Source organism: Grammomys surdaster, unplaced genomic scaffold (genome assembly GCF_004785775.1).
Source record: "Grammomys surdaster isolate TR1022 unplaced genomic scaffold, NIH_TR_1.0 264, whole genome shotgun sequence".
Lineage (NCBI taxonomy): Eukaryota > Metazoa > Chordata > Mammalia > Rodentia > Muridae > Grammomys > Grammomys surdaster.
Genome location: NW_021604705.1, coordinates 4842911 through 4858458, shown reverse-complemented (window position 1 = coordinate 4858458; position 15548 = coordinate 4842911). Strand labels below are relative to the sequence as shown.

The following is a 15548-nucleotide window of genomic DNA, read 5'->3' as shown; positions in this document are numbered from 1 at the left end:
CATGATCTAAAGAGTAATGTGACAAGTAGCTTACAGATCTTCTGATCTAGTATATCCCCACTTTTTCCCTTTCTCTATTTCTTTCCAATAACCTATGCATGCTTATCCCAAAACTTTATCACTCATTCTCAGCAAGTGTTTTCCCTAGCCAAATTTCCATACAACTGTCTTCCATCCTCCACTCCTGAACATGTTGTCCTTCTGAGACCCTAATTGAAAAGGTATTAACTTTGTTCTCCCTGATTTTCATCTCCTCCTGACAGCTGCTAAGATGTACCACTTGAGTGCCTTGTTGTTTTCTCTTAAAGTCAAATAAAACTAACCTTCAACTTAACAAATTAGGGAAAGTGATATTTCATTTTAATGTTGAACGGTTCCACATATGACATGGGAGATGAGGGTTCTTTTCCCTGAGAGGGAAGTACGCTGTAAGTTTAGGATGGATATATAGTTCAGCTATTAAGAGTACCTATTGCTTCTTCAGAGTAACCCTTTGAATTCCCAGTACCCATGTCCAGCAATCTACAACTGGCCCTAACTCCAGTTCCAGGCGATCTGACTCTTCTGACTATTGGCACCTGGACTCACAAGCACATGCCCCCAAAGACACACAGGGACAGACAGACAGACAGACAGACACACACACACACACACACACACACACACACAAACAAACACACACTTTAAAATAAACAATAAATAAGTCTTGTCTATGGGGTTTTCAATGAGGTGATCTAAGGTCTAGTTCTAGAAAATCAACTGGAGACTCTAAAAGTGGAAGCTTTGCTGTAGAAAAATCTATCTCACAGTGATACTTCACACTGCACTGGAGCAATGCAGTCACTATCATGCAGACAACTATAAAGGAAATAACTTCACGAAGAGGAAATGCCCAAGTCTCATAATTTAAACAAAAGTACCTAAGATGGAAAGTCAGCTCTAACTTTCTAACAAGGCCAGGAGGCAGGAAGTAGAATCTACAGTAGGGTCAGTAAAATAAACACTTCCTTGACACTTAGCAACTTCTAGATTAAGACTCAGTCTATCCATGCATGCTTGAACTGATTCCAAAATAAGTAACATCTTCAGATGGAAAAAAATCATAAAAAATCATTATAGAAATATGATCAAGTTATATAACTAGACAGAGTATTTTAGATATTTCAGTTTACTGTCAGCCACAATGATATAAAAATAGAGGTGAAATGAAGCAAAAGAATTAGATTTGTATATTCCGCCTGATGTTTATACACAGATCCAGCTTCTGATGAATCATTCTAGTACAAGTTAAAATTGACTGAGGAAGACAGGGCTCATTTGCAAAATAACAGATAATGTACTTTAGAATTGTTTGGAAACCACAGTTTCTTAAGGTCTATTTTAAAATGTCAATAGTCATTATTATTATGTCTATGCTGAACATGGTTTTACTGTATCTTTTACCAAAGATGAGTGAACTGCATGTGTATGGTTAACCAGTTCTCTCAAATACACCTGAAGCTCTTCCTTGTACTTTCTAACTGCAAAGATGGTATAGGCTGTTAACACCTTGGGAAGGAAATCTCAGCTCTCTTACTATAATATAAGAGGTCTATTAATGAAAGAGACAAGATCATTTGCTGCTTTACTTCTAAAACATGTTTTCCCCTATCCTAACTGGACAAAAGAAAGCAATACTTATCAAGATCCAATTTCAAATGTGAACCACTTACAATTAACCAATTTCCATTATTTCAAAAATCTCTCATCTATATTGAATTAGTTCAAATCAAAGCATGACAGGATTTTTTTCCTCTTCTTTGTATTGCTCCTGTGATATGTGATCTGTCTCTTCATTTTAGATATTCAAATATTTTTTACTTGTTTTATAACTTCTATGTTTTATATCCTTAACTTGAATTAATGAAGTTGGTGTTTATGGTAAATATTTATATCAAACCTAAATTTCATACTCTAATATAGCATTCTTCATGTTAAGACCAGAGGCTCGTTGATTTTAAGAAATGAAAAAATGTCCTATTTTAATATATAACATAAAATGTCCTATTTAATATAACAGAAAAATATTCAGAGTTTAGTCATTTATAAACCGTTATCATCTTTATTCCTGTAACGATTTGTCTGTGAAACTTTTGTATTGTTAAAGTCCTGTTGCACAAACCTGAGGATATTGTTGACAACAAGAATATCTGACAGAGACAGAATAAAGTGGGACCTCAGAAAATCACTGAGCAGGTGGTAATATCATCTCCTTGGCCACCAGATTCTGGACTCTACTATTAAGTCATAGTATTACTAGAATATATAAGTATAGTTTGTAACTTTGCTTTCATTTTTCATCCTACACCATACTTCAGATCCATACACAGCATCCACAGGCTATATCCTCAAGTCGAGGACATTATTGGAGATTGTGAAACTTGATTAGGATTACATAGTGAGCTCAAAGTCAGCTTGAACTGCATAATAAGACCCTAGCTCACAAATTCAAGGTTGGAAAATACCGATTAGTGTTAGAGAGCCTGATGTTCGCTTCCTCATTTTTCTGTCTTCATTATAGTCACAAAGTAAGCAACTGTTTCCACCAGGCGCTTGGGCACAAGAGCCTGGACTGCCAGATCACCTACCACAACTGTAGAATAAAAATCCAAAACTGTGTGACAGTTTTCTAAAAACAAGACAAGGTGAGCCTAGAGAGATGGCTCAGTGGTTAAGAGCACTGTCTGCTTCTCCAGAAGTCCCGAGTTTAGTTCCCAGCAAACACATGGTGGCTCACAATCATCTCTATTGGGATCAGATGCCATCATCTGGCATGCAGGTGTACATGCACTCAGACCACTCATGTGAATAATAAATAAATTAATTAATAAATAAATAAGAATAAGACAAGGCCGCCTTACCCAGCACATACCACACATATTTATAGTATTTATGGTTCTTTGATTCTTAGTTGAATGCTTCATAATTAAAACCAATACATAAATTGGTTATTAATTTTGAAAACTAAAAAAATACAGAAATTTACAATTTTTCCAAGGCAGTGGTGGCGCATGCCTTTTTAATTCCAGCACTTGGGAAGCAGAGGCAAGTGGATTTCTGAGTTCCAGGCCAGCCTGGTCTACAGAATGAATTCCAGGACAGCCAGGGCTATACAGAGAAACACTGTCTTGAAAAAACCAAGAAAAAAATTTTTTTAAGACAGAAAAAATAATTTGAAATTACCCCCACATTTTAAGGAGTACATACCTGGATGAGATATCTTAATATTATAGAATAAGGTAAGATATCTGGCATTCCTATAAACACTTGAAGTGCTATAGTAAATGGAATAACGGTATAGAATAAACTAGGGCTGAGGTTTGGCTTAGAGAGCAAACTGTCACAAGAGAATACTGTCGGACGAATGACTTCAGAAATCACATGGGGAAGAACCAGAGTGTGAACTCACAGGAAGATTCACTAAAAGCAAGCCTTTGCAAGTAGAATATACATTTTAAAAAGAATTAGAAGATCAGTTAGAGAAAAACAGAGTTTGGGACAGAAGAAGTTGAAAAGAGAGGAAGTGGGTAGAAGTGAGACTAGAATGGAGAAAAAAAAGTAGATAGAAAGTGGACAGTAAATAGAGTAACATGGAAGAATTTAAATATGGTGAGAAGCATTAGATCAGGTAAAAATGAGCTTGGAGCCTGAGCAGATGGTTCAAGCTCATAAGCAAAGAATGGGTAAAGGTGTATATATAGTGGAAAGATGGCTTTTTTTTTATTTTTAGTTTTAGTGGACATTGTGAATGATTTGATGTGAGACAAAAACTAAATCTTGATTGACTGTTATTTTAGATCACTACTGTTAGTGGGATATATTGAAAGTTTGTCACAGACACTGAGGCCTGCCAGCTGAGGTTCTTACTAGAACTGAACTGTCTCCTTGCCCCTAATATTTCAGAGCTTCCCTCTCCCAGGTGCTGAATTGAAGCCCTCACTAATATTTCACAAATAACCTTCATCTCAGTGTTGGTGTCTAGGGTAATCGAATGTACACACATACATACAAGACCTCATGGTGGCTACAATTCTATGTTCTTTTTTGGTAGTGCGGTCACTTTTGGGTGGTTCTAAATATCTATGTTAGTCAAGTGTTGAAGTAAGACAAGGCAAAACTCTTATGTGCACTATCCTTTCATAACCTGTCCCAGAAGGAGGCCACAGAGTTCCCCTTACTAAAGGACCAGTTTGAGGAGAAATCCTGATTAAAATATAAAACTTCACATTCTTGACAAATATTACGTTACCACTTGCATAGGATATTTTTCTCTGCAGATATAATCATCCCCCCCACACACAAAAACATAAAAGAGTAAGGGTATGTCATTTTTCCTAAATGCCAGAACATTTTTTTAAAGGCAAAATACTTCATAGCATGTATTTGCAAGGTAGTGGAAATGTTCCAAAAAGCCTGTCTATACCTGCATGATTCACAATGCTAGTCTCAAAAGATAGCTTGACCAAGAGTAATGATAATGGTAAAGGAATCATTTAGTACTTATTTCCTAATTCATTTTGTATATAACTTTGATATATTTTTTGTTCCTATTATGCCTGTGTGTGTGAACCAGAATGGCTACTTTTCAATAGGCACAACCTTGTGAGTATTTATGAGTTTGGCATACACATTGGATGCTAAATTTTGCTTATTCCAATTGTGTACAATGCACAGAGCTTTTTTTAATTTCCCTGGGGAAAATATTAACAACCAGACACTCATAACTTAATTATGCATTGTAGACTGCTTTAACTCTAAAGAGTACAAAGGACACCCTTCAGACTTCAGAGTCCCAACATGTGTGGTTTCCTTCATGGTGTAGCCTGGATCATTGCCGAAGGGCACTGAGCCAACGCAAACCTATAGGTCTAAACACTGCTGAAGTACTATATCTCAACACTTACTGGCTACTGTGAAGTACCTTTTAGCACTGGAGTGATTTATATAAATTGAAATGGTGGATACCTACAAAAACACAAATTGTTTCTATCCCATGTATGACTTTCTTATGAATTACATGTTTTATAGAGGTACAAAGGCATTTCAGTTATGTGGAAAACCTCTAATTACATAAAGTATTCAAATAATCATTTAGTACAAGAATGTCATAAGTGAAATAGATACTCTATAAACATTTACTTTATTAAATATTAGCACAGTTTGAACATGGAATATCGCCAAAGAAAGTTCTGCTTAAAATAGTCACAAAAGGAAGTTGTGCTATCAGAACTTATTTTAAGCAATGATCTAATACACTCAGTTCAGATAAATGGACCTTTTCTTCCAAACCCTGAAGGCAAAGAAGAGAGCAAGAACAGATTCCCTTAAAAGCATGAATTGCTTATTGTTATTATATTAAATCAAGACATATTTGGGAAAATGCATTGTAAGCCAGATGGTATAAAAGCAAGACTGTAGAGTTAAAACCTTTACTTTAGCCTCGTTTGTAGAAAGTGTTACCTACTGCTAAGATATTTACTGATAAATGGAGTATCATTCAATATCATCTATGTCTTCCAGGAATATAAATACTTTTCACAAAATCCTGAATAATTAAGAAAATATAATCTAGGGAACAAATAGAATGGAGTCACAGTATCAGAGTGGAGGGCACACCTTAAATGCTAGCCCATATTCAACTGTTTATTAAGTACTCTAAACAACATGCAGGCTACAGGATACATGTAATTTTAAAAATTTACCTTCTAAGTTAATAAATTTGTATTAAGAGAATTTAATAAAAACTCATGGCAATATTTTACCCCCCCCCTTTTCTTATAGGAAACCAACTTCCATGAATGAATATGTAGACAGTTGCTTTCCAAGACATTACCAAGTTTGAGCATATATAAAAATCAACTCATTTTCCAATGTTAAATATCAAAAGTATACAAAACCACAGAAAAATATAAATGATTTAAAAAGCACAAGTCTTCCATCCAAAGACTGACCAGATAAATAAATTGTATGGACTGAGCCTGTTGTACTTAGGTATTTAAGTATATATATATATACACATGTTTTGTGATTGTTGTTGTTTTGTTTGCTTATGTAAAAGGAAGCAGAATAAAGGGAGATGTTTCAGTCAGTGAAGTGCTTGGAGTTTGTTTTCAGCCTCCATATAAAAGAGCTAGTTTGGAGGCAAGCGTCTGTAACTCTATCATTGGAGAGGTGGACAAGGATGGATCCCTGAGGCCTGCTACCTTACTACACAAATGAAATCTGTGAGTTCCAGGTAAAGAGAGATACCTTGTATCAAAAAGAAGATGAAAAAATGATAGAGGAAGACATCCTACATTCACTTAAAACTTTATAGACATCTTCACACAAATGCACAAACAGGAACATATATGCATGCATATAACTCCACAAACATTGGTCAAAATAACAGTTAATTTTTAATATAGCATTATGCTCTCTCTTATACTGTTGTATGTTAGATATATCATGATATTTTCCACATATTTAATCTACTTTTTTCTTTCTTTTTTCCTATCCTTTTGGTGTACTTGTGATTAGATTTCGGGCCTAATGCCTGCAATGTTAAGTGCTAAAGCATTCAGTTACAGATCTAAAAAATTAAAATCCATGAAAATATTTACATTTTCAACTTTTCTATCCAGTTAAACTTAATATCTTTAGGTATTACTGTAGAAAGCAATGCTCACTGAACTCTTACAAATGTTAATGGATAAATCCTATCACCTAAATATCAAGAACACAAAATAATTTTATTTGTAACAGTCCTAGCTAACCTGTACAATATGATAGAGTTTGCATTTTGGATTTAAATATGCATTACTTTGATGATTTTAAAGACTTAATTTAAAGTTAATTTAAATTGACAGGCAAGCCATGATAATTATATAAACTGGGAAAATACCATTTGATATTTGACACATGTACAAACTAAATGATTTAAATCAGGTTTAAACATCTGAGTCTATTCATATATCATTTCTTTATGATAGCAATATTCAAAATCGCTTCCTCTACCATTTTTCACAGCTGACCTTGAACTCACTACTCTCTTGCCTCAGCCTCCTGAGTATTCAGATTAAAGATGTGTACTATCACAACTGCTTTTTTAGCTCTTGGGGGGATACAATTTGTAACTGTCATATCCAATCACACTAGTCTTCAATAGCACACATCTGACCATCTAGCACCTGTCAACTGATGACTTAGTACCTGTGAATCATGTTGTCCTATTCTTTTCCTCTTCCTAGTCTCCCAGCTGCTGATAACTACAAGAACACTCTTAAAAATTATGACAGATTTCTAAACTCTACTTTTGAGTAAGATCATCCAGTAATTGTATCTCTGTATCTAGATTATTTAATTTGTCAGAAGAATCTCCTATGTCCTTGAAAGTGATTGGATTTTGTTCTTTTAATAGGTGAAAAGTTCCTATTAAGTATATATACTACATCTTCCTCATCTATTTGATAGTTTTTAAATTTCTATTTCTTCTCTCTCTCTCTCTCTCTCTCTCTCTCTCTCTCTCTCTCTCTCTCTCTCTCTCTCTCTGTCTCTCTGTCTCTCTCTCTCTCTTTCTTTCATCCTTCCTTCCTTCCTTTCCTTCTTTTATCTGGTTATTATAAACAGTTCTTTAAAAACCATGGAAAGGCTGGTATAATTTTGACAAATGGATTTTCTTTAGATAATTACTGAATCACATGTTAGTTCTATTTTTAAAAGAGATTTATCTATTTCTATTTTATGCGTGTTGGTATATCACCTACATGCATTTCTGGGCCCACATATGAGCATAAAAGGCATCTAATCCTCTGGAACTGAAATTAAAGACGGTTGTTAGCTACTCTGTGGGGACTGAGAACTGAGTTGTATTCTCCAGAAGAACATCTGCTTTTAACCATGAACTCAAACCATGGAAATTCTTTTAATTTTTTGAAGAAACAGCATACTGTTTTAATAACAGTCATAATAATTTATTTTCTCATCAATATTTTTAAGCTTTTTCTTTTATTCACATCATTAACTATCCTTTATAAGAGTCTTTCTTACTAGGGTGTTTTACATTTCCCTGAAAAATAAGGATTTTGAGCAGTTTTAATATCAGCTGGTCATGTTTTTGTTTGGTTTTAGATACCTTTTTTTCTCTGTGATTATTGAGTATTGAATGTATGGCCTTCTACATACTTGGCAAGCACTTTGATACTTAGCTATATAACCTACATTTTTGTCCACTTTTAATTGTTCTTATTTATAGCTGTTAAGCTGTAAATTGCTTATGTATTAGAATACTGAGATTACACATCTTTCTCTACAGTTGCAGATATCTCTCATTTGTATGTTTTCTCCTCTCTTTGGTTATCACTTATATTGTTGTTCAGAAATTTAATTTGATATAATTTTATTTTTCTAAACTTCTTTTTCCTCCTGTGATTTCAAGTTTTTGCTCAATAGATATAAAAAATCCTTACCTTTTCAAATATTTTGAAACATTTCTCCTATGGCTTCAAATTGTTTAATATCTTATAATTAACTCTTTAATCATTTTTATTTGACCTTTATAACTAGAGGTTTCTGACTCCAGTCTTCTGCATGTTCATAGTCAATTTCCCAGTATTTTTATTAAAAGTTTTCCTATTTTAAATGTTTCTTCATACTTTTGTTGAATGTCAGTTGAATGAATACCCATTGGATTTTTGTAGACTCTTTCTTGTTCTTTCTCATTGGTCTATTTGTTTTGATGACAATGCAACTCTATTTTGATATCTCTAGCTTCACAGTAAATTTTGAACTCAGGTAGTGTAATACATCTAGATTTCCATTTTTTTTAGCCAAAAATAATTATTGATAAGATTTTAATTTCTTATAACTTGTGGAACAATTCATTAGGCTACCATCATGCTTGAGAGTTGTTCGTTAGTTGAGAGTATTCACATATGGATGCTGAACAAAATGTCCTATGGATGTTTTGTTGGTTGAGGACTAAAGATAACTCTATTAAATTTCTATTCATTTTTATATCTGAATGATCTACAAGTTGATAGAATGGAGAATCAACATCTGCTACAATCATTGAGTGGGACTCTATCTCTTCCATTAGCCTATTAATATTTGCTTTCTATATTTGGTTGCTTTGATATTACATGCATGCATACATAGAACTTCATTTCTTCTTGTTGAGTTGAACTCATTGTCATCATGTCATAACATTTCTTCTCTAGTTTACTACTTTTCATCTAAAATCACTTTTATCTGATGTACTCCACCTCCATTTTCTTTCTAATTTTCTTTGCGTAAAATAGAATTTTTATGTTTTACTCTATTTTATGTATATCCTTTGAGTAACTTAGTTTCTTGTAAGTAACATATAGTAGAGACTACCCACATTCAATCCAACACTATGTATCTGTGGTGGTTTGAGAATGCTCGGCCCTTGGAGAATGGTTCTGTTAGGAGCTGTGGCCTGTTGGAGGACCTGGTGTCAGTGTACGGGTGGGCTGTGGAGTGTTTCTCCTTTGCTGAGCCTCTACCCATTGTAGAAGAGAACTTCCTCCTAGCTGTCTGAGTATGTCAGTCTCATGGCTGCCGTCAGAACAAGGTGTAGCTCTCAACTCCTTCTGTAGCACCATGTCTACCTACACACTGCCATGCTCCCACCATGATGATAATGAACTGAACCTCTGAACCTGTAATCCAGCCCCACCTAAATATTATCCCTTATTAAAGTTTGCTTTCTTTATAAGTGTCTCTCCATGGCAATGGAAAATATAACTAAGACACTTATGGCCTTTAATGTTGAAGCAATTGGTAATGGGTGAGATCTTAGTATAGCCCTTCTATAACTTTCCTATGTGAGAGTTCACTATTAAGTATTAATAGGTTTTTGAGCATTTGTTGGCTCATAGTTTCCCCAAACTTCTTAAAACTTGACAAGAACTGCTGCCACTTGTTAAAGGAAAGATATTTGTTGTAGTCTTCAGAACTTTCTTTTTCATTTCCATGTGGGAGGCACCTCCCTCACACTGTTGGCTGATTGAGGAGGTGATATAAATGAGTAATTTCTTCTTGTGCCTATGTTGTTTTTTTATTTTCATTGTATTCAAACCAGGATTCATGGTCTCTCATGAGGCTTCTTTAGCTCTTATAAAAATTTCTGGTCATGTGAACTATTCAGACTGGTGGTTGTGGAAATACCATTGCTGGAGGATTTTACTCAGACATCAATTTCCTCTTTCTCTGTATTTCCGTTAAGTTGTAAAAAATCTGAACGAACCCATACTTGGAGCAGTATGATTTTTTATCAGCTCAGAATCATTATGTGTTGGTAGAAATTTGTTAAGATGTGAAATAAAGTATAGCAAAAATAATATTAAAACTTCAGATCAAAGGAATAGCTATTAACTAATAATTAATAGAACTTGATTTATTTCTGTATGTTCAGTAAAGACTGTATGTTCATTTTTTATTCATTCACCTGTCATTTTCTCATTCTAGATGTTTGCCTTTCTAATACATTAGTAAATGTTTACCATATTTTTGCTGTTTTTATTCATATTTTAAGTGGCTTTAATTTTATATGCATATGTACTGAAATCTGTAAAAGCATAAAACATTTATCAGTGGCGACATGTTTTTAAATGCCTTGTATTCTTTTTTTTACATTTGTAGGACCTTCTGAGTGATACTGTGTCACTTAACACAAAGCAGACCAAGGGGACCTAAGAAATTCAGTGAATCCTGCAAAAATATGTACAAATAAACTGACCTTCTTAAAATTCTTGTTCAAATCCACCAGACTGAGCATAAAGACATGGTCTTTGGCTCCTAGGAGCAGTATGCCCCTCTCCTCGTCCAAAAGAAGAGTCTGGAAATCTAGTCCTTCCGATGACCCCAAAAAAGGAATGCAGGTGTTTGAAAGCAGCAAGTCTATGGAAAAGTCAAAAGAGGAAAAGAAAGGGAAAAATCTTAGTATGAAATATATATGTATTTGACAAAATATACATATTGGTCTATTTTGTGAATATACCTATACAACATGGAAGCCCCACATTAGAACAGATTTACACTAATTTAGAAATAGACACTTTCCCTTCAATATGTGGTTAACTCCATTTTGTGTATAAAATATATCTTAAGATTAAGACAAAACTTTGAAATATAAAATACAATGTTATATAGCCAGATATTAATTTATAATTTAAACCATTTCATGTAATAACATTTGAAAACTGATAAGCTTAATTGCATCAACAAAGTCTAAGACTGCCATAAATGTCATGGTATTTCTTTCTCTTGTGCTTGGTAAATTTTTTATTTAGTATACAAAATAATGGTGTTATTATTGCATTTTCATTCATAGTTATTACTGCATATTACTTATATTCACTTATTATAGTATCTTGGCTCTCCTGCTAACTTTCTGGTCCTTTTCCTCTTCCTAAATAATCTGTCCTTCTACAGTGTTCATGTCAAAAGTACGTGATATTTGCTTTGGTGAGTAGTGTTTCATTGTCTGCTTATATTATAACTTGTGCACTCATGCATAGAAGGGCTAAATTTGTTGCTTGAAAGTTCTGGCAGCTACAAATAAAATATACACACACAAGGTATTTTGTGAATATAAATTCTTGATTTATATTGAGTAAAGCATAAGATACATATTTGTTGAGTACATATTTAGTTTTGTTAGAAACTCTCCAACATGCTTCCCAAGATGTCTCAATCAATTCACATTTTTATTAGTGATAAATGGGCCATCCTAGTGGGTGTGGCCATCCTAGCAGGCATGGGCTTCCTAGTAGATGTGCAGTGTTGTTGTCTTACTTTGTATTTCTTTAATGATACTCATATAATATGTGAGTTCACATGTTTACTGGGTACTTGTCCTTATTGGTGAGGTGGATATTAATGTCTTTAGTTGTGCCTTACTATCTAATTTTAGTAGATATTTTTACAGTTGCAATAATTGTCCCTTATTAGGCATATGTTTTCAAATGTTCACTCTCTTGCCTTTAATTTTTTTCTATTTGAGTTGTGAAAGTAAAATCTTTTATAAATAAAATTTTATTTGGGGGAGTTGGAAAAATGTGTTTAAAGTACCTGTTACATTTGCATAAGGATCAGGGTTAGATTCCTACCAACCATGTGGTGGCTCGCTACCTACCACCTGTGACTCTAGTTCCAAGGGATCAGGTGCTTCCTCTGATGGCACCAGACACACCTGTGGTGCACAGGTATACATGCAGGCAAAATACTCATAGGCATAAAAGTCTGTTTGCTGTGGGAAAGGTATGTGCAGAGGCCTAATGCATCAGATCTCCCTAGAGTTAGAATTACAGGCAGTTATGAAGCACCTAACATGGATGCTGAGAATTAGACTCACATCTCCTGGAAGAATATAATGAATTCTAAGTCTCTGAGCTATCTCTATATCACTCCTTCTCCCATTTTTTTGTTAATGGTTAAGTCAGTGCTTTGTTTGAATGATTGTACTTCTCAACGTTATTATTTTTTTCATTTTTTAGATTATAGTAAAGTTGAATCATTTCTTACTTCCCTTTCCTCCTCTAAACCATCCCACATACCTCCGCTTCTCTCTCTTTTTCAAAATTATGGCCTTATTTTTTGGATGTTACATGCATGTATGTACTTATAAATGTTTATGTATATACATTTCTAAATGCATAAATATAACCTGCTCAGCTTGTATTTAAATAGTGTTAGTTGTATGAATGTGTTCACAACTGGACATTGTTAGGTGACAAATTGTTCTGCTCTCTCCTGCTGAAGACTATTCTGTTCTCAGCATTTCTTAGTTGTCTAAGATTGAGGACTTTCCCATCTACTTCAGCATGACTGTTGGTTTCTTTGTTCGTTTCATGTTTATGCAGTTACGTTGATGAGACTCTAGAGGTATTCTTTGCAACAAGAACTCATTGTAGAAAACCAAAGCCAATCAAGATGAAGAGTTGTGCAGTCCAGTTTTAATGAAAACATCTGGAAAACAACCTGCATACCTCTTGCTTAGGGACTATTATGGATAGATTGTATGGATTGCATGCAAGTTTGCTGTGATATCATGCCTCCTAACAAAGAATATTTTCTTACTATTTGAGATGTATGTTTTCTGTTCATATATATTTCAGATAAGTGTATTTACCCCAAACTTGAATTAATTCTAAAATAATTATAGCCTGAAACCAAAAACATAATAAAAAATTCTAAAACTGAAGGTAGCCTTAAATGACTTAATTCAAAGTTGTAAGTTCACAAAAGAAAGCATTTCATCTCCATGAAGTGAAGATACACATGCTATAGTTATGTTATATGCTGTCAAACATGACAATTATAATGAATTTCTTAGTTTCACTCTCTTTGAGACCTGTCTACAGGCCATGTGTTTTGGGGTTGCAGCAATTGTAGACACTTCTATGTAAACGAGACCTTTATAATATGTTTCTTTAACCAGAGAGACTTCTTAACCAAAGTACCTGCAGTAGTATCTTAGATTTCTATAATCCTGGGGTACTGATCACCAATAATGTGGCAAAAACAAATTTATCACATTATTAAAGATTGAAAAACAGATGAGAATTTTCAAGTAATTACCTATTAATATGAGATAAATAAAAAGAGACAGTATCCTAGACATAGAAATATTAAAGTTTTTAAAGATATAATAGTCTCAACTGCTTGTAAGATAAAATTTATTCCCAAAGGTTTAATGACTATAATCAACAGAAGGACATATTTTTATTATCACTACTCTTTTCTGCTTTCTATTGGGTAATTGTTACTCTGCTCAATTTCTAAGATAGACTTGAAAAGTTAAACTTACAATGCAGAAAAATGGTATAACACAGTTAGACATCTCGAATGGCTTTGCTTATCAAACCAAATTATTTCAATAATATTTATAGAGGGTATTTTCTGTAAACTAGATTGACATTGAAAATCTATGCTCATTTTTTATTGAGGTAAATATCATTTTTCATATGAGAAGTACACTATTGCAATATAATTTTACAACTCCAAATGCCAAAGGCCTATGTTTTTGGTTCATTTCCAGTGAACATTCCATCTGCTTCATAACTAGAGCTGAGGATAAACAAAACAATGGAATCAAGAGAATAGCTAACTCAGACATGATTAAAGCTTTTTAAAAGAATACACTTCACACAAACCTCCACTGTATCAGGCAAATCAGTAACTTCTTTGGGATTTCTCTTAATAAAAGTTGAAATGTGTTAAAATTAAAGTGTTTGAAGAGACTCCCAGGAGTATATTCTCAATTAGCTACTAAAGTATTTTGTTACTTCAACTTTCCAAAACTAATCATTATTCTGAAGCATAGATTTCAACGAAAGGTACAAAGTGAAATCTGACCTGGTATAATGAGTAATAGGTCAAGAGTACAAGAATTATCTAGTTGGGGCTGACATATCATTGGAAATATGATTTAGTGATTTAGGACAAGTTCCTTGACCTCTGTGTCTCAGTTTCCTAATACACAAAATGAAGATAATAGAAACTCTGTAGAACCCCTATCAGCTTGAAGAACAAAGGTGCTAATTTGACATTGGCTTTAGAATAGTGGTTAGCACACACATGACATCATATGAGTTGATCAGTTACTATAGTGATGATGATGATGGTGATAATGTGTTCTTTTTTAAAGTGTATGTAAATTCTATGCAAAGAAATCATAACATTTCCCAATCAATATAACTTTCTTGATAAGGAGAAGTGGTAAGTTACAGCATGTCTTAAAGTTACGACTGGTAACTATGAAAAAGTTAGTAAATATTGTTCTAAATATTAGCACTAATGTTCATTTTGGGCCAACAAAAATTTTTTATTAGAGAAACACATTGTCTTATCTTTTAATAAACCAGAACTATGAAGATTGAAACATATCTGTTAATTTATGATATTCAGGTAAAAGTAAAAAAAAATTTATTACCTGAATGTTTGTATAATGTAACATGTGTTATACATTGAGCATAGTGTACATATTATCAAAAAATCCTACAGAAAAATCTCTTGCATCATTGTACACAAACACACACACATACTCCTTTATACATATGTGTGTATGGAATATATATATATATATATATATACATACATACATATATGAAAATAAAACAACATATGTAAAATGTATTCTAGAGGAGATTCAAATATTCCTACTGAGCCATCCATTGTTTAGTATCTCCCCGCTGTGTCCTTTACCAATCTGATAGTACTGTGGCTTCAAAGCAATGATCTCTAGATAAATAATCAGGTTAGAATAGACTGAGCTACATTATACACCAAAACCTAGGTCATTCACATGTCTTGATCAGACCAGTACTGTAACTTGTTATATCATCTTAAGATAGCCAGGTACCATTCAGTAAGATAATTTTGCAGAGACTGTACACAGGTAGCATTTACTACAGTTTGTTATTATAATTCTACTCATTGCTATTGATTATTCTGACTTTATAACTCTTTGGGCACATATGTGTAGAAAAAACATAATATATGAA

The 15548-nt window shown here is 33.6% G+C and overlaps 1 protein-coding gene across 1 annotated transcript in view; it reads right to left on the bottom strand.

The window, feature by feature from the left end:
- Nucleotides 1-15548, bottom strand: part of Sema3d (semaphorin 3D) — a 187857-nt gene that overhangs the window by 94906 nt on the left and 77403 nt on the right. The window contains exon 3 of the mRNA XM_028776078.1: nt 10781-10941. Coding sequence (XP_028631911.1) covers nt 10781-10941 — 161 coding nt within the window. The remainder of the gene's footprint in view (nt 1-10780; nt 10942-15548) is intronic.